The following is a 20643-nucleotide window of genomic DNA, read 5'->3' as shown; positions in this document are numbered from 1 at the left end:
GGTTTTCTGTGAATTTAGGTTGCCTCAGCCTCTGGGGTTTATTAGAGCGCGGGGTCCCTGATCACAGCCCAGGTGTTCAGCTCCGCCCAGATACTCAGTACAACCACCCCGAGTACAGCTCTGTGGGTCCCCTGTGCTCAGCACAGGATTCTCCCATGAAACCACCCTGAGATGTTGTTTCCTGGCAGTCCCCAGATCCCAAGGACCCTGGAGTTCCCCCCCAGACAGAGACGTTCCCCACTCACTCGCTGTCCCAGTGAGCACTCCGGTAGCTCACTCTGGTTTGGTGGGGGAGGTGTGGGGGAGGAAGGACAGCTCAGTTCACGTTTCTGTGCAAGCTTTACCTCCTTCTTATTATAGTGTGGAAATGTTCAATCTCCACATCCTCTGTGGAGTACTGGGGGGTCCTTCTGTTCCTCCAAAGGTGATTTTTATGCTCCTTTGATGTAGTCTATTTCGTTCGGTGCCAGGGAGAGGAAGCGTGTGGCGTCTAGATTGCAGCCATGTTTACCCCCTGTCTTCAGCTTCTTAAGTAGCATTTCTGCTTCCTCATTATTGCCCATTAGACCCACTACCATTTATGATTTGATGACTAAAATTGGCCTATTGAGAAACAATAACAAATCTTTTCCACTTCTTGTTTATCGTCCTTTGAGTTTCATTCAAATGCCCTTTGGATAAGCTGAACCAAAGCTTTTGGCATTCATTTTTCCTTTACTGCATTTAACTGATTTGTGACTAGACAATCCTCATAATCGTCCATTTTATTGTTGTTGTTCAGTCATGTCAGTCGTATCGGACTCTTCATGACCTGTTTTGGGGGCTTTCTAGGCAAAGATACTAGAACAAGTCAAGATGTCACCCTCGTGAAGTTGATCCTCTTTGCAAATGAAGGACAAATAACAACTGGGGTGGCTCTTTCTCCTGCTCATCTTACAAATGAGAAAACGAAGGCAAACAAGGCTAAATGACTTGCCCAGGATCATACATTTAGGCAGTGTCTGAGGTCAAATTTGACCTCAGGTCTTTCTGACTCCAGGTTCAACATTCTACCCACTGAGCCACCTAGCTGCCCAATCTTCCACAATCCTTCTTTATGTTTTTTGAATAAGCTTCTATTTTAAACCTCTATTGACCTTTGTTTCCCATGTGTCCACTGAAGAAGCAGGTAAAACTGCTTATTTCCCTGTTTTTTCCCTCTGACCCAGCAAATTCAGAATCCTGGACTTAATCCCACAATTTCTCCTTATTAACTCCCATCTTCCCCTTCACTTAATGTTATTCCCATACTTTAGTTCTCTTTTGCATTCTACTTTCAGCTCAGGATGTATGTATCTATTACCAATCCATGAATACAAACTAAGTCACTTACAAAGTATTTTGAAAGGAATAGACACTATCTAAGAATATTTACGCAAGTAATACAATGGGACAACTTCAATCATACTATCTGTTGGGTAGTCACCTCATCAATTAAGAAACATTTCTCTCTATCAGGACATAAAATAACTGGTTGGGATTAGATGGTATTTTCAATACATATAATCAACTTAATTGGGCAAGTGGAAATTATTCTTATATGTTACTATTATGAACCTTTCCAACAAAGAAATTTTTAGTCATTGTTCCACTTGAAGCATTTATATTGAGGCAAAATGTTATCTGCTTAAAATAGAACAGTCACCAAAAATCAAAATAAAATCCTTTGAATTTTCATGAGTAAATGTCTTTGTTCTTACCAGTTTTTAATTACTTTTTGTTAGCAAGGACTATAGTAGATGAAAGAAGTTTCATTATTAACCTTACCTTCATCATAACAAAAAAACATTGTTAATCTTCCATAACTTACTTTTAACAATGGTGGTAATTCCAACATGGACTGGGTATGGGTCAAGTTAGTGGTTTATTAGTGTTCTATTATAAACTCATTTTTCACAACTTAAAGAAAATTTAAACAGAAGTTAGCAAAAACTATAAATGCTGGTTAGCTAATAAATCAATATGCTTATTAATTAACCTTTCACAATATGAAAGTAAGAAAAGAAAAATTACCTCTGTGACAGGCACATTGTCTTGCAATTCAGTTGTGTGAGATGCCAGCAAACCGATCACCCGGGCAACCTTGGCCCGTCTGTGAATTGACAGAGATTAGTTGGCCTCTGAAGAAAAAAACTAAAAAGCTTAAGTATCTAAGAATTTATTAGTTGCACTATATGAATATCAACCAGTGAGTAAAATTCATTATGAATTACTGAATATAACAACACATTTGAGAGAACCACAAAGTATTTGTGTAGCCTTAATGCTCTGCCAATCTAGGCAATAAATGCTCTCTTTGGAATTTGAAGAGTGGAAATAAAGGTGCTTGGGAGCCTTATCCCTCTATGCTACTGAAGGGGCACTTGCCTCCATCTCATGTATCCTCAAAACCAATCCAAAGAAAGGCTGTAGAATCGGGGGGGTGGGGGGTTACTCCTTCAAAATCTTGGAATTTTTAAGTTTTTGTTATCTTTACAATTAATGTTATACAAATAGTATATTCCAATATAAACCTCCAAGAATTTATTCAATGCCTCCCTCCTACAAACCCAGCACCCTACTAAGCACTAAAGAGATAAAGACAAAAATGAGTATTACTCTTTAGAGTGAGTTTACATTCAATCAGAGGACACAATATGCAGATAAATGTGTCTATAAAATAAATATGAGTTTAATTATGGGAGAGCCGGCACTAATGGCTGGGGATAGGAGACAAGATGTTGAGGACTTTTGGTAGAAGGTGGTGCTCGAGGAGTCTGAAGTTGGACACAGAGGAGCCTAAGAACTAGAGATGAGGACAGGTAAGTTTCAGACATGAGTAAAAGGCATAGAGATAGGAGCTGGGAGTGTCACAGTCAAAAAACAATGAGACTTCAATGTCCCTTTGGCCACACTATGGAAGGATAGTGTGACCTGAAGAGAAAGACAGAAGTTTGGGAAGAGGGGTAGCTGTGCAGAGAAAGATATACCCAGGAGGCATCTAGTCGGAAAAGTGTAAAATGCAGCCGATGATATAAGACTGGGGATCAGGATAGAGAATGTATAATAAGATTATTTCATTTATTATTTTTTATTTAGCATATCAAACACATACATAAAGTATTAAATGCTTGGAAAATGATTTTTGAAACCATGTGATTGCTTCCTAACTTAAGGATTTAGGTTTGAATAGTAAATGCTATTAAAAAACAGACATGAAATTAAATAATTCACTCAACAGATATTTACCCAGCAGCACCTTCTACTGCCTAGCACAAGTGAGAGAACATGATGATAATAATTAACATTTATGCAGCACTTAATCACCTTCTCATATACTGTATTAAATGATTCTAAAAAAGCTACTAAGGGTTATTTGCAGGGAAAGAATTATTTAACTACATTCTTAACAAATGAGAAACTGAGACTAAAAAGCTGTGACTTGCCCCAGTGTCTCCCATTAGTTTTTGTCTGCCTCTACAAAATGTTGATTCTTCTTATATTTATGATTCATTAAAATGCCTAGATTATTTTCAGATAATTTCTGTCTAACCTTATCTCCTCCATTGTATTCAAAGCCTTCTTTATTTTAGTCTAAGTATATAGTTTTATATTTATTCTCAAGTATTCCTAACTCCTCCCACCTCACCCCATCATGCTTGGGACTACTCTCTGGCCATATCGGTCTTTGCTCCTCCCTGGAACAGAGCCTTCTAGTTCTCTCACTGGGGCTCTATCCCACATTGATCAATGAGCTTTTTGTAACCAGCACAGTCCAATTCCTGACACTCAAGCTGCTGTTGCTCTCCTTCCCGTGCCCCATGCATCCTTTGTCAAATCCTTCCTCTTCCCTCATCCTCTTCCACTTCTTGCCTTGGAAACAGTAACCAAATTAACACTATCATTCTTGGAAAGGGCATGCCAATAGCTGCTCTTTGGATCCACCCATGGTACTCCTGTGACTTCCCAGTTGAAATATCCATTCTTGGCCATAAATTCCTTCTATGAATGGTCTTCCCTTATTAGAATGAGAATTATATTCTAATTTATAATTCCCTAATTAAGATTATAATATATGTGTATTATATAATGAAATAATAAGAATTATAATTCTCTATTTAGAATTAGAATTTTGTGGGCAGCGACTCTCTTTTGTACTTATATTCTCTAAGACTCTAAATGACTTTTAAGGAGAAAAATTAAAAAATAAACAAAAACAAGGGAAACAAGATTTGCAAATATTTTTGAAGCAAACCGTTTCCTTCCCTACCACTTTTGTAACAGCTACACTGGTGGTACCCTAATAGCAGGGTCCCAGATGTGCTTGGAAAGAAGGAAAAAAGGACCCTAAAGAGAATGGAAAAGCAAGGAGATCAGACAAAATGTTGATAGAGAAAAATCTGTGCTACAAACAAAACAGCCAGAAGGGGACTGAAAAAGAGGGAAATACAGAAAGCAATGAAAAAATCTAGGATAAAACATGGAATTTTCTATTTGGAATTTCAAGCCCTTTCCAGTGAAGCTCTAATCTATCTTTCTTGACAGATTTCACATTATTTTCCCTTACTCCCACTGAATTCCAGTCAAATGGGCCTTATGGCTTTTCCCCAAATATTATATTGTCCCTCCTGTCTCCAGACATCTGCATAGGCTGAGAATAAACCCACATCAACTTTCACCCCCTGGAATCCAGGACAATTCCATCCCACCTGTTAAGATTCCATCACACTTCCAAAATTACTCTGCCTTATACTTAATTTTCTGAGCACATGTTGTTTCCTGCCAGTAGAATGTGAGCTCCCTGAAGGTGGGGACTGTTCAATTTTTGCTTTGTCCCCCCAGCACCTACACATTACCTTCCATATACTGTTCCTTTAATGTACCAAAAGAATAAATAAATGAACAAAAGGCAGCCTCAGGACAGGATAGGCAGAAACAATACATTTTACAAAAGAAGCCAATTTACTCCCAGGGCAAAATTTTCATATTGTGAAAAGGACAATTTAAAATATTCTCCCAAGTTCTAAGAACTAATGCAAATCTTAAAATTGAGGAAAATTTTGTTCAAGACTCTATGTCCCATGAGACTAACACTTTTTGTAATAAGTTATAATAGTAAGCAGTGAGGGTTTGGTTTATAAATCTTTGATTAGATTAAAGATAACATGTCTCTCACAGAGCTGTATGTTCTTTGAGATACCAGCCATGCTGAGTGCACAGTCAATATAAAGTAAAAAAATAAAGTGAAAATACAGTGTGACATAATGCTTAAGAAAATGAAAACGTTACTTACATATCCCAATTTGGAGCTGCTCGGAGCTGCTGGATGAGCATTGGCATCTATGGTGAAAAATCAAAATAGATACTATATAAGACAATATAAAGAATACATGTGAACAGTGTCAAGTTTTACAAATATCCTTTAATACTAGTTAAAACATGAACTTTTCCATAAAACAATATGGGGACTTAAAGATAGATGAGTACTAGGCATGTGAATAAAATGAAAATATAAAATTAAGAGTTTCAATTCCTTCCTACACATTAAAATTTCCTACTCATAGGAAAAAGAATTGAAATAATAGGATGTTGATAAGAAAGAAAGAGAGAGAGAGAGAAAGAGAGAAAGAGGGACGGAAGAAGGGAGGGAGGAAGAAGGAAGGAAGGAAGGAAGGAAGGAAGGAAGGAAGGAAGGAAGGAAGGAAGGAAGGAAGGAAGGAAGGAAGGAAGGAAGGAAGGAAGGAAGGAAGGAAGGAAGGAAGGAAGGAAGGAAGGAAGGAAGGAAGGAAGGAAGGAAGGAAGGATAAACATAAAAAAAGAACTCTAGAAAATAAAGAAAAATAAAATAAAATGGTTGTCTCAGTTTTGGAAGGGATTCTTACCTGCCTTATTTTTATTTTATTTATGCTATGTTTTCAACTTAAGTGAAAATAATTATTTCTAACAATGGATGTACTGTACTAAAATATTCATGAGAAAAATTAGAAGAAAATATTAGATTGAGAAAAATATTTGTAGGAAATAATAACTAAAAATTGACACAGAAGGAATTGTTGAAAAGTCCCAGTTATAACTCCCAGCCCACAATGCAACAATGTCCAGTGGGCATGAATAATTTTTAAAAGAGCAAACACAAATTTTAATAATTACTTCAAAAAACACCCAACCTCACTAATAACCAGAGTTGCAAAATAAAACAACTTTGAGGTACTCACTTAAACCTATCACACTGGCAAAAATCATTAAAAGCAATGAAACTCAATATTGGCTGGGGTATGGAGAAACAAATGAACTTATTCATTGCCGGTAGAATTACATATTTAATTTATTTAAATTATTTTTTTGTCCAGCAATCTGGAAGGACATAGTACAAGCTGCAAAAATAATTATACTCTTCTACTCGAAAAAAAAAAAAGCTAGCTATTCAAATTTCTTGATAGCAGTATTATATGTCATTGCAAAAGAACTGGAAGCAACCTAAGTATTCAATAACAAGGGAATTTTTTTTATTAAATCACAGAAATGTAATACTATAATTCCATTTGGATAAAAGATATGAGGGATACAGATAAATATGAAAATACCTTTAAAAAACACTAGAAGAAGGCAGTCTGTATTAACTACACTCACATGAAGAAAAATAAATGAACAAAGATTCCTGATGGTAATTTAGAAGAAGAAATTTAAAAGGGTTTTGATTCTTTATACAGTAAAATACATAATGTCAGGAGTGATGCACATGGAATATTACACACACACACACACACACACACACACACACACACACACACACACTTTTAATGCCTGCTTCATTCTCTAACTGAATTGGCCCATTTCCATAGAGCACAGAGCTTGGCACTGTGTTCCCTTTTCCCTCCAGAGCACTCTGTAGTGGCCTTAGTATGCCCCTCTCCCAACCAAGCCCCTTACCAGTTGTGAATGGATGAGCTTCACGGCCAGCTCCTTGTGGTTGGCTATAGTGCACAGGTAGCATAGCAGATTGAGTTTGGCCCGGGAGGCTGCTGTGCTCTTCTCCCCAGTGTCGAGCTGGGTACAGACTTGTTGTAAAAAGTCCTGCCAGTCGGCTTCCTTTAAAAATACTAACTTCTCGGCTGAAGGGAAGAAAAGCAAAAGGCTGTGTGAAAAGCTCACAACCTTTCATAATGAAAAGTCATTCCTAAAAATGAATAAAAGTGACTGACCTCAGAACCTTTTGTGCTTCATATTACTCATTTTTTAGCCTTACCTTCCATCTTTTTAAATTAATTAATTTAATTCATTATTTGCTTAATTAATTAATTACTGTGTGTTTGTTCCAAGGCAAAAGAGCAGAAAGGGCTAGGCAATGAGAGTTAAATGACTTGCTCAGGAGCACACAGCTAGGACCTCCCATCTCTAGTACTGACTCTCAATCCACTGAGCACCTAGCCACTTCCTGATATTACTTACTTTTAAAAAACATTCAAAGCAAAAGCTCAACAGATTTAACATCATATTAATGAGTAGAGATTAGTTGTAAATACTAAGTGGCAAATGAAAAGAAATCTCAATAAATCAGTAACTAATACAAAAGTAAAAGCAGTCTCTGTTTTATACTGTCACAGTACAAAAATAAGAATGTGGAACATTCCAAAGTTAGCTACATTCACTTAGAAGCTGTGAAACTTTGGGAAAGTCAGTTTACTTCTCTCAGACCCAGTTTTCACATCTGTAGCATGAAGATAATAGAACCCACCTATATAATTGAAAATCTGTTACCCTAAAAAAGAACTACATTTCCTAGGAGCCCACCGACTTCCTGTCATTATGTACTTCCTGTAAACGGGGGATATATTAGGTAGTGATGTGGAGGGTCCCAGTCTCTTTGGCTTCCTGGCAAGATTGGTGATGGTAATTGTGGGGATTTTGAATAGGCTGATGAGCCATGAGAATGTTGTTGGTTTTATTTTGTTACCTTTATTCCTTTACTTCTAATGATCATTAATAAATCTATAATATAATATTTTTGTTAGTACACATTAATTTTAATTTTTACATTGATGACAACCAGAAGTTGGAGAAGGAATTCTCAATCTTTTTAAGATAGCCTAGATAAATTGTTTTTAAGTCACATTTCTCCTGCCAAAAGTTTTCTGCTGCCCCACCCCCCCAACCTCGCAAACTCCAAGATAACTCCAAACTCTCTCCAGAGACTTACTTCTGCTGTCCCTACTTTTTGCCCATTTGCCTTCTCTAGTAGCCTAGCTATTTTAGTTTGAGGGACTTAGCAAGGGACTTGGCAGAGAAGGGATAAACTACTTCTCTCACCCATCTGCTTGAGTCAGCATTCCTTGAAACTGCCTCTCTTCAGAGCTGCTGTCAATCCTGCTTCTGTTCCTGATATCTCTTGCTCCTGATACTGCCTGCTCCTGCTCCTGAACCTCCTTCTGATCTCTTGATCACCTCTGGCCCTGGCCTTGACCCCGGCCCCAGTCCCAACCCCAACCATGACTACTGTTGTTGGTCCTGCTGGGCTGCTGGTAGCGGCCGATGTGTCTTAGGAACCCACAACCTTGGAGCTGCTCTCCGGGCAGCTGATAAAAACCAGTGTGTATTTTCCTTAGACAACAATTAATCTCATAACTCCCTGTCTGCATGGCAGGGGAAACAAACTGCTCTCTAGCGTTTTACCTCAGGGGGACAGGGGAAGGAATGTTACTCTTCCAAGCAGGAAATAAAATTACAAGCATGGCTCACTCTATGAAAGAGCAGTACCTTGCCTATTTCAAATAGCTTCCAGTTTTAAGATGCTTTTTCTTTCTACCATTTCTGGGTGCACTGGTTCTTTCAATTATCTTGCCTGAGATTCAGTGGAGAAATTCATCTCCCTACAACCCTTTTCCATTTGGGCCTGCCCAAACTCTAAGATTAATCCAGTTTGGGATTCCTCCAAACCATTTTCAGGGAGAAATTCTCCCTCACTATGGGAGATCTCAGAACTCTGACAAAAGGAATCTGAACAGATAGAGAAGAGACTTTAAAGAGACTGGCGGTTTAAATTTTAAGACTTTTCAGACTCAATTGTTTTATGAAAGTCTCTGTATTTTATTATATTTTGCTGATTTGCTTTGTTCACAATTTAATTTGGTTTTAAGTTCATATATTAATCTGATCAATACTATTCTGTTACATTGAATCATTTTAATCCACTGTGTTTTAACTACTCAATATATTCTGTTACCTTTCCCCTATGACTATACTGAACAAAATATCCTTGTATAAGCCCATAAAAACAGCTTTTTTCCCATTTTGGCTTTGTTAAATTGTCACATAGATGATGGACTGAACAACCTTTGGAAAATTTAATGAGCTAAATATCTCAAATTGATTTTAAGGGGTCTTCAGAAATGATTTTTATATTTTTTCAACAATTCTGACTGATCATTTTGCCTGCCTCTGAGTTATTTGTAATAAGAGGTAAAGGGTCCATTTTAGTAGCTTAAGTGGAGTGCAATTATATCCCCACCTCCGCTTTATAAAAATGTAAATGGATGGGACATAAGAGTCTCATACCAGAGGAGCTGGGAAGTTGTTCCTAGGGCATAGTACCCCTGGATGGCTCCCAAGAGGGACCATCTCCCACTTGTAACTCTACAGCTTACTCTATCCTTCCACCAAAATGATCTAGATGCTTGGTGACATTTTTAGACCCAATATCAACAGTACAGAGGTTTATATCTTTTCTAGACTCCTCTACCACATTTGTAATGATGGCAGTAATAGATTAAAAAAAAAAAATCTCAGCCAAGGTTGAAAGATTGCTACACCTGAAAAACTTGTGAAAAGTATCCATTAGCTTTAAATGTCATACAACAGACTCATGTGAATCCTAATGATACTGGGTTTGTTTGCTATTGTTATTAAATGGACTGTTATAACTTTGGGGATTTTGATACTTCTTGAATGTGCATTACCTGTTGTACTACTGTTCTTTATTAAAAAAAACTGTTATTTTGTTTTAAAAAATAATTTGCACTCACACAGTGAATCATGGCCAAGTTTGAAAAGGCAATGGATCTCATTTTTGGTGAGAAACCTTTGTATTCTACCTTTCCTTAGCTGACACAGTGTATCAATGATTGTAAGATATATATTTTTTTTTATTTTTAAAACTTTTTATTATTGTTTTTGCTTTCATGTTCAACATACTATTTTAGTTTCATTTTTTCTCTTTTTATATTTGAAACACATCACCAGTATTGAGATTTTCTTTTCCTTTTTTGATTTTGCAGTAATATACATTTAAAATACATTTGCCCTCATGTCAATGCATTTCCAAAAAGCTTTAGACAATAAAAATTATGCCATTGATTGTTTAAAAAAAAGAAATTATGGAACTTTGCTTAATGATTCTGTCTGATTCCAGGAAAAGGAAATACAAAAAGAGCCATTGCACAATGTCAAAGAATCACAAAGATACTTGTAGTCAAAGAGACCAAACCAATCCTAAGTGGATTGATGACTTTCTGCACAAAGAGAACAAGGACTTGAGCATATGTGAGACTCTAGGCTCCAACTGTTTAATATGTGTTAAATGCAGGACTTCATTGTAACACACACTCTATATCAAGTACATAACATCAATTATTATGGCTTCATCCTGGCTCCCACTTGCTCCTATAATCTATTCCCTATTCTGTCTTTCATAGTGTGGCAAACTTTCTGTAGTCCTGGCTATTGACTGGGTAAGTGCATAATTGCATAAATGACTTTAATTGGGCCCTGATTCAAGGACATGTTATAAATTTGTTTTTCCTTTACTTAGATTTTCTAGACATAAGATTTTTACATTTTGTATTTCATTCACAAGCTATTTTTCTCTTTTATTTGGTTTTTGTGACAGAGGATGGCACTAGAGAAAAAGTTCCAGGCTGAAGAGTATGTGAAATTGATCACCTCAACAGGGGAGGAGACCCAGGAGTGAAATCCGGAGGAGGAGGAGGCTCTGGTGGGGAGAGCAGTGAAGGGCTCTCGGTCTTGAGAAGCCTAAGAGAGAAGTTGGGGAAAAGACTTTCTCCTGAGGGTTACCCACTTTTCCTGCTGGAAATCCTTCCTCCCAACACTTCCCAATTGAAGGGACATTCTGAAGAGAAACTTGAGTAGACTTTACCTCAGCTCCTGTTGCCCATGGGTGAGTCAACCTGACTTTCTTTCAGGGGTCTCAGGATGCCAAGGCCTGAGTTCCCCCCAAACTCGAGGAGGGAGGGGAAAGGGTTTAGATAGAGACAGGGACCCCCTTTTCCCACTTTCCTTTTCCCATTCTTCCCTGCCTGTAATTCCCTTTGTATTACCTGATTGAGTTAACATTAAAAGTTATCTGTTCCCCAAGCTGAGTGTGAGTGAACGAATCAAGGGGAGATCTTTTGGTCTCAAGTAGTGGAGGGGGGACAAGAAGGACAAAAGCAAATTGGGGAGAGCAGCTTTAGCTAAGGAGGGAAGGCAGAAGGGGGAATATCTTCAAACCCACTCTCCTCTCTCTGAGCCAACCCATTATATCTGCTGCCTCCCCTGAACCCTGCTTTGATAAGGGGGTTCTCCTTTCTTTCCCCTTCTCTATACCGATCCCTTCACCTTCAGAACAATCTAAAATCAGACTTGAGGAAATGAGATATTGTTTAATCTTGAAATGAATCAATAGTTGGCTGACCTTCCAACATAGCAAACTATAAAAATAATGCCCCAAATATGTTATAAAAAGGTGGAGCTAAGAGGAAGACGTGTTATACTCTTGATAAATATCCCTTTTGTTTTTATAAATAGCAGCTCTGTTTTGCACCTATTAAAAAATGTGAACTCTACAACCTTCATTATGGAGAATATTTCCCAACTCCCTCTCCATAAAAGTCTGCCCTTTCACCAACCCCTATTTAATAGAGTAACTGGTAAGGAAGCTCCTCTCCCTCTCTCACCACCACATCTTCACTCATCAGATTTGCATTTCCCAGGGTGGTTCCAGGGCCTCCCCTCTCCCATTGTCCTCCTCAGAGCTAAGCATAGGCCTGACCAGGTTGCCATTCTTTCCTGCTTGCTTCCAATATGAGTCAGAACTCTTCCATTTGGCACTCCAAGCCCTTCAGCATCTGGCTCTGGCTCCCGCTACATCCCATGTCTCATCTGCCTTTCCATGCCGCACTCATCTCCAGGTCCCAATGCCACCCCCTGGCTGGGCTTTTTCTCATCTGTTTGAACCTTAAAAAATTCTCATACCCTACTTCATAAGTTTAGGATTGTGAACCTTAAAAATTCCCCATTGGGACCATTCTCCATTTGGGCAGTGAACTCTACTTAGATCAGGAATGTGAGACCTTTACTTCACCATACTTAAGCATGCCCTCGGGAAGATAAAGTTGTAAACTCCTTGCTGAACAATGAAAGATACTTAAACCCATACTTATAGTAGGACAAAAGTTCTTAAGCCATGCCTATTTTAGGACTAATACAAAAGAGGGCTAAGTACCTATAAAGGTCAAGCAATTTGTGAATTGACAAGGAACAAAGAGGTGAGAAACTTACTCAAAGCTTCCCTGGTGTAAATTACTCAAAAGATTAGTCTACTCAGGTGTGAACTAAGAATGGTCTGTCCTTTGAAAACCATCTACTGTGATTGGTAGATATAAGGACTTAGGGGAGGTGACATAGGAGAAAATGCCCTTTAAATAGGAGCTCAGATTCATTCAGAGGGCATTCAGATTGAGGATTGAGCTGGTGGAGGCAGCTGAGATGATGCTGGCCTGGTGTCACTAGAATCCTTGCTTGGACAGATCTTGTGGTGAGTAATTAAGGACTGACTGATCTTTCTCTTAAGGGCTTAGGCCTGGGTTGGCCAGGGCTGCCCTGGGCTGGTCTATCCTTTTCTCATTATTTCCTTTTTTCTCTCTTTCTCTCCTTTTCTTTAATTCCTCATTTGTATGAATTAAAATCTCTATAAAACCCAGCTGTCTTGGGTATATTTTAATAATTGGGAATATTTCCCTGGCGACCACCTTATATTTGATTTAAAACAAGACACTGTCTTGAAACCATATTTTCTGCGGTCACAATTTACTCATCCACTCTTATATCTACTACAATTTAAGTCTTCCACTATTTTAATCACCACAGTTTATAACACCCAACTATTTTAATTATTAGTTTATGGCCTCAATCATTTTAATTATTACATCTGCCAAGGGCTAGTGCCTCCCTGCATCGGTCCCCATGACACCTGTATTTGGGTCACATGCCTGTATTTGCTAATGTGAATGTGTGTCTGGAGCACCTGGCAACTGAGCCAGCACACAGGAGGTGCTTCCTGCATGCTTGTTCTTGGGAAATGGAGGCTCCCTTCCAAAGTTCTGCTTCTATAAATGTAAGAGAAGGTCATCGGATGAAATGAGGGTTTGGGGCATGGAGGCCATGGAGCAGAGAATGCTTTGAGTGTGAGCTGGGGGTGAGGGATTCAGCCATGCTTAATGTCTTGTGAAATGCCATCTTCCAGCTCCACGCCGGGCTCTGCTCCAGGCCTGGAAGCCTCTCTCTGCCTCCACATGTCTCCAGCTTCTTTCACTTCCTTCAAGCCTTACTCCTCTTGGGAAGACTATCCTCCCATATTCGGTATGTAGAATGGTTTCTTTGTGTCCTCCTTGAGGGGAAGGACTGTGTTTTTGCCCTTCCTTATATCCTCAGTCCTAGGCACAGTGCCTGTGGTGACCGAGTGACTGGCAGCCAAGGACCAGTCTCCCAAGGGTTGAGATGATCATTATGGAGGATGACTGGTTTTTATCACAGCAGTATCGGAAGCTATCGATCTGCATCCATGGAGAAGGTGCCCACATCAGTAAAACAGGAGATCTTTTCAAGTGGTAAAATCAAATGTATAAAGCCTCCTCACATCCAAAGAGCCTGGCCCCTCCTCCCAAGCCACCCCCAAAGAGGTCGGACCACACAGGGTCCTTGGACTGCTTGGCCAACCCCTCCCCTGGGCATCCCATTTCCTTCAGAGCAGTTTCACAGTGCTTACAAGTCAAGCAGCTGTTTTGGGGACAAGTTTTGCTGGTGGTTGCTATGAAGAGACTCTTCTTCTAAGTTCTGCCTTGTATGTCCCTATTTCTGTCACTAGGATCCTCTTTTGTGTACTTCTTCCAGCGCTGCTGCCTGAATCAGGTCATTGATGGTTCATTCCAAGCCTCTTCACACATTTGGAGGGAAGGCTGTGGCTCTGCTTGGTCCCATCTGTATTCTCCAAGGTCTCATCACTATAGCTTTCTATGGACATTGAGCACTGGCTGCTTCAAGGCTATCCGGAAAGGTTCCTGCCAGTAAACTGAAACTTAAAGTAGCCTCAGCCATCTGAGCTAGGGGCAATCCCTGACCTCCAAGATTGAACCCCGCGGGCACCCAGCCCTGTGCAGACTCAAGCCCGCCAAGGGTCGGGTTTTGTTGTCCAGAGCAAAAAGAAAAACAAAAAACAGCAGGCTTCCGGCCACAGAGGGAGTTTCAGGGTTAGGGTGCAAAAGTCAATATCCTGGCCCAATCCATTGCTCTGTCTACTACCCTTTGTCAATTCATAGGAGAATTCGCCTGACTCATCAATGAGCTACCCTCTACTCCATGCGGGAATTTAGCCTTTTGGACGGGATAGGAAAGGGTCTAAAACAAGTTAGTTAACCTGACAGTTGGGTTGGCTCCAAAAGGGAATTTAATTTTCCATATTTGTATTGTTTCTCCCCCATAACCCACAATGTAGATGAAATGGTCACCCAATCAGGGATTAGAGGCACACGAGCATAATCAGCAAAAGCAGAAGGTTAGTTGTTCACCTAGAAAATACTGCCACACAGGAACCTAGCTGAAAAAACGACACCAGGAACATACCTGAATATGCTGGTAAATGAAGTATTTTCACATCAAATCTAATTGGTGGATGTTTCATTATCTGTGTTTAAAAAAAAAGTTTTACTCAAAATTTTATGTGAGCTTAATTCAAATTCAAATAATTCATTCAAATAATTAAGTAATTTGATAGAATTTATACTCCTTGTGAGCAGGAACTCTTCTGTTTTATTTTTCCCTCTGTATGCCCAGGGTCTGAGAATGAGCCTCATATACAGCATGTGATTAACAAATGCTTATTGATTGACTAACTGATTCAATAACTTTTTTTTAACCTTCCCTTCCATTTTAGAATCAATGTTGAGTATTGGTTCCAAGGCAGAAGAGTAGTAAGGGTAAGGTAACTGGGGTTAAGTGACTTGTCCAGGGTCACACAGCTAGGAAATAACTTAGGCCAGATTTGAACCCAGAACCTCTCATCTCTAGGTCTGACTTTTGATCCACTAAGACACTCAGATGCTCCTTCAGTAACTTTTTATTAAAGACCTACTAGGTGCAATACAACATTATAGGCCATTTGAAAGACATGGATGCCATCAAGGAGGTTTCATTCTATGACTACAGTTAAAACCCTAGATTCCCAGAGCACAGGACCATTATTTAGAGGAAGAAGGGACCTTGCAGGCCTCCTTGGCCAATTCCCCCATTTTTCAATGCAAAAAGTGGGGCCCAAAGAAGTAGTGATTTTCCTCCATCTTAAGTAAGGTAATCTCTATTGTTATTGCTTCAAGGAATATTTCATAATTTTCAAATATGGATGGGGAACAATTTGAAGCAAGAGAATTGTTAAGGCTGTATCTGTTCTATCAAAACAAATACTTTGTTTAATAAGATTTCTGATTTACTTTTTAAAATTTGACTTTTAAAAATGTTTTTAATTTAGTTTGACTTTTTTTTTTCAAAAGTCAAACAATAAGAACAATGGGCTCTTGTTCTCTACATCTTTCAGTCAGTTGGGTAATGGTAAATATGCTTTCTACTGTGGCAGATGGATTGGCAAAACCTGTCTCTTCCTGTCTAATGGCTGGACAGGGGAACAAGGGATTCCGATATACTCAATGTTTCCTTTTTATTCTCTTTTAAAATGTTATATGAAATACAAATGTGGTGGTTGGTAAATAAGAATTTAAAAAAACCTAATTAACTGTGTAATTTCATAAGGTTATACATGATGAACTGTCAAATTAATTATGCCAATGATGATTCAAAAGTAATTGTTATGAGTTTCTCAGAAAAGCATGAAGGGAAGCAAAGATTCTTCATGGACTAGAATAATAATTTGATATATTTATAGAGCCTGTATTTTGTATAGTGAATTAAGGGTTTCAAAGAACTTGTCCTTGCAACTTTCCTGTGAGGAATATGAAACAAGTAAAACAACAAGGACAATAACACACATTTGTAGATGAGGAAACTGAGTCTCTGAGAGGTTAAATGACTTACTCCTGGTCACATAGCTAGTAAGTATGTGAGTCAAAATTTGAAACCACATCTCCTGATTCCAATACTAGCTCTTCTTCAACTAGGAGGCAGAGGGAAGGAGGAAAAGTAGTTTAGGTACATGAAGAGATATGTGAAAGAATGAACAAGAGGCAGCTAAGTGAGCCAGGCCTGGAAATGGGAGTTTCTGGGTTCAAATCTGGTCTCAGACACTTCCTAGCTGTGTGACCATAGTCAAATCATTTAACTCCAATTATCTATCCTTTACCATTCTTCTACCATGAAATCAATGCTTCATATTGATTCTAAGGCTTATGGGAAGGGTTTTTTAAAGAGTTAATAGAATTAGAATTGGAACTAAAAAAAAAAATCCTCTTGAAAAAATAAGGAGTTGAGACATGGAGGGGAAAAAAAAAGAAATGGCAGGAAATTAAGGATAGTTAAGAAAGAGAAAAATAGAAGGTAAAGAATAAAAATAAAAGAGAGAAAGTAAAACCCAGAGGAGTTTGACCTGGAGAGGAATAAAGATGGTGCATGTGGTACTGAAACTGTGTTCAATGAATGCTTACTGACTGACTGATTGATAATGGACTGAGGGAGGAATGGAAAATGACTACAGTTAAGAATAAAAAAAAGGAAAGTCTCAGCAAAGAGAGTTTAATACATAGATTGGAAAGAAGGAAAAGATAAATAGGTAACAGAGGACAGAAAATCCACCAGATCAATGATGAGTAAAAAGTATTAGAACAGAGAGTATATGAAAAGAAGATCAAAAGGAGATAATGAAGGAGACAGAATTTAGGAGAGGAGGAAGAGAGAAGGTTAGAAGCAAAAATCAAGGAAATGGAAGAAAGCCCAAGAGAAATGCCACCATTTCTTGGACTTGTATTTCTTTGGACAGATTCAGACCTTTCCACCTCAGTCATTTCAGGGAATTAAAACATAATGCTAATGAAGTTGCATATAGTGAATATTTTCAATGGATATATTTTCATTGTATTAATATTCAAGTTAAACATTTATTAAAATTAAATTTGTTTTAGAAAAAGGTCATACATAAATCAAATGTATTTTGCTCAAAAATGCTGGTTTCAGAATTCCCACAAGTATTACATTTTTTCATACCTTTGGATTATCAATTATTGGAGTCACAACAAGGTCAGCATCAGTATAGATGAGTTCCTTCATTTTGGCCTCTATGTCCTGCTGAGATAAATATGGATTCTTCATCTAAAAAAAAAACCCAATATTCAACTTTCTTCTCTTTGCCAAATAATTAAATAGTCAAGTGAATCTGTGATATCATTGCTTTGGGAATTTATTCTAATTTGACAAATGAAAAGCTTTTTAAAAGATATCCATGAGAATGTCACTTCAAAAAATATTAGATTACTGCAACTCTATAACAAACTAAATAGCTTTTTCTACTTTCTACAAACACTGTGAAGCAATGCTTTCCTTCTCTAGTATTGCATAATGCTGAGAAAATAAAGACCAAAGCTTCAATGGAAGTGGACCCATCCCTAAAGCCAATGTAAAGATCTAAACAGAATCTGGGTTTTCCACTGTCAAAGCTCACTTATCCAGCTAGATTTTTCTCATTCAGCTGTTTTCCTACTCACTTTGTCACAAATGAGGTTTGCAATTTCATGCCAAAAAATGCTCACCCCAAGACCCTTAGGAAAGACATCTTCTGATATTATAAGGACCTCAACAGAAACTTACCAGTGCTAGCCGTGGGAAGGACACCTGGGTTCTGTCAAAGACCAAGGCATTTCACCTATCTGATTTCAATTCACTCTTCTTCAAATGAAGGGACACTAAATAGTCAATACTGAAGTTCCTTCAAGCTCTAACATTCTATGAGGTGAACAGGGTATTAGGTGAGTGCTTGCTATGCCCTTTCCAGGGCTGTTCATTCTCCTTTGGTACCCACTTGCCACCAATGGCAGGTAGGCTAAACCAAGCTGAGGGTAACCAACAGGTCTCAAACCCCACGTGAGGAAGAGATGTATCTACCCCAATCATGTGAAGACCTCCCCTGGAAGAAGGGACTGATAACAGTGCCCAAATTTATTCCAGTGGCCAAAAAGGCAGAGGAAGTGGGTGCTGTGGCATATTTAGAGCTGGGTCAGACATCCCAGAAGCCAGGGCCATCCACTGCATCCAGGCCATCTGTCTTACCATTGGAATTCTAGAACACTGAAGAGAGAGGGAGGCTGACAACATAGGGCAACACTGCCTCGCTGAAATGCAATTTATGATTGAGTCAAAAGACATCACCACCAATAAATTCATTTTGGTATTCTTCAAATGTGAAGGACAAGAACCAACCATGGCTAACACACTTAATATCTGAATATATTCCATATATATTGACAATGACAATATATTGTCATTTCCTTATTTAAAATAACAAAAAGGCCTCATCTTTAACTATTATGCTGTTATTATTTGGTTAACTAGTCTTCACTACAGAAGTAATCTTCTCATATGGCTCCTCACTGATATGATCTACTGAAGATGGGGAGATTGTGAATCTCCAATTACCACCTGGTAGGATGGATTCACCTTCTGAGTATAAGAATATATCTCCTATTGTTATGCTGAATCTTACTTCAAAGATCATACAGTGTGATAAGATGTAATAATTTTTATTGTCATTTTATTTATTTCAATGATACCAAGTTAAAGTAGTTTTTACTAACTCTATTTTTACAATGAGTTATTTTTAAATATCTATTTCATGAGTTACTAGATTTTTATAGGAAAAAATTAACAATTTTCCATAATTGATACAGATGACAATTATTATAACTATAATAATGAAATAAAGATACAATTAACCTGCTACTTTGAAAAATACATTAGTCCATTCTTCTGTAAATTAACTCATTAAGCTTTTTCATGTAAACATTTATGAAGTAATAGTACGCTTGTCAAAAGAACAAGGAAATATTTCACAGTCTGTAACAAGAGATACTGACAATTGGAAACTAATACAGATAGTTCTAAAATCCATTCCCTATTTCTTTGCCTAGATTTTTTGTCTCTGTGGAAAAAAAAAGTTTCTTTTCCTGATTTAGGCTTACCTCTGTAAAAGAAGAAGGCTGATGATATGGCTTATGGATTACAATATCAGAATGTATCAATCCCACTGCAGTGCTGGTTCTAGGAGTGGGGCGAGAACTGAAAAGGAAACACCAATCCCAACTTCTAAATCAGACTTCATTACATTGGTACTCTATTATTTTAAACAGTTCAGAATCCAAAATTCGTAAAAGATAATTCTCTGGGTCATTAGGTTCCAGCCTGAGGCCCAAGCTAATTTATAAACTTTATGAATGGCATGTCTTTGATTGAATCTGTTGGTCTGTGTTATATACACCTAGCATATGTGTGATGTATACACACAGCAAACTAAACCCAGTGGGAATAAACAATACATCAAGAATTTCATTAGTAAGGCTATGACCTTAATTGCTGTATATCACAATGTAGTTCTATAATCTTAGAGAAAGTCCTTTGAGAGTTGCTTACATGCAAGAAAATTTCAAATACAGGCTAAGTCTAAGGAAAATATACTCATATGTCGATACAGCCAATGTTTCTTAAAGCCAATGTGTGGACATCCAGCCTCTGAAGACATAAGCTCCCTAAATAGTGTGGTTTTTGAAAGTTCATCTGATTGCATGTCATAAAGTAGTATTCCTAATCTAGGGACAAATGAAAACAATATATTTACAAATATATTCTCTCTTTATACAGCTTCCTGCATGATGTCATCAGCTCCCACAGATTGAATTACCATCACTATGCTGTTGATTCACAAACCTCCCTATCCAGTCCTAACACCTCTCTAACTTCTGGCATCTCCACCTGCCTGTTGGACATCTCAAACTCTATATGCCATGGTTATCTTCAACTCAACATGTCCAAAACTGAATTTGTTCTCTTTTCTCCTAAACCCTCTCCATTTCTATTTACTAACTTAAGCGATGGACAGCCACTGAAGGCTTTTAAAAGGGGAGCTGACATGAGCAGACTTGTGGAGCATGAATGTTGGGCTGGATAAGAGATCTGAGGAAGAGGAAGAGAAGGGATAGGAGACCCTTGGCGCCTTAATCTTTCTCATCCCCCATTATCCAATCTGTGGTCAAGGCCTGTCAATTTTGCCTTTGTAGTCTCTTACATAGACCAGAGTAGTCACAAAATCCCAGGATCTCACAAACACCCAGATCCAATCTGATGAAAAGCAAGTTCCCAAGATATCCA

The 20643-nt window shown here is 38.2% G+C and overlaps 1 protein-coding gene across 2 annotated transcripts in view; it reads right to left on the bottom strand.

Annotated features, from left to right (window-relative positions):
- The window catches only part of ULK4 (unc-51 like kinase 4), a 678848-nt gene that overhangs the window by 597756 nt on the left and 60449 nt on the right, over window positions 1–20643 (bottom strand). For both annotated transcript variants that reach the window (XM_007505056.3, XM_007505057.3), the window contains exons 12-17: window positions 19461–19557; window positions 17494–17598; window positions 14911–14971; window positions 6949–7130; window positions 5312–5358; window positions 2053–2131 (exon numbers count right to left, since the gene is read on the bottom strand). In XM_007505056.3, the coding sequence (XP_007505118.1) occupies window positions 2053–2131; window positions 5312–5358; window positions 6949–7130; window positions 14911–14971; window positions 17494–17598; window positions 19461–19557 (571 nt within the window). The remainder of the gene's footprint in view (window positions 1–2052; window positions 2132–5311; window positions 5359–6948; window positions 7131–14910; window positions 14972–17493; window positions 17599–19460; window positions 19558–20643) is intronic.

The sequence above is a fragment of the Monodelphis domestica genome, chromosome 5, assembly GCF_027887165.1.
Source record: "Monodelphis domestica isolate mMonDom1 chromosome 5, mMonDom1.pri, whole genome shotgun sequence".
Taxonomy (NCBI): domain Eukaryota; kingdom Metazoa; phylum Chordata; class Mammalia; order Didelphimorphia; family Didelphidae; genus Monodelphis; species Monodelphis domestica.
The sequence above is the reverse complement of the archived record's forward strand: the minus strand, read 5'-3'. Positions and strand labels throughout refer to the sequence as shown.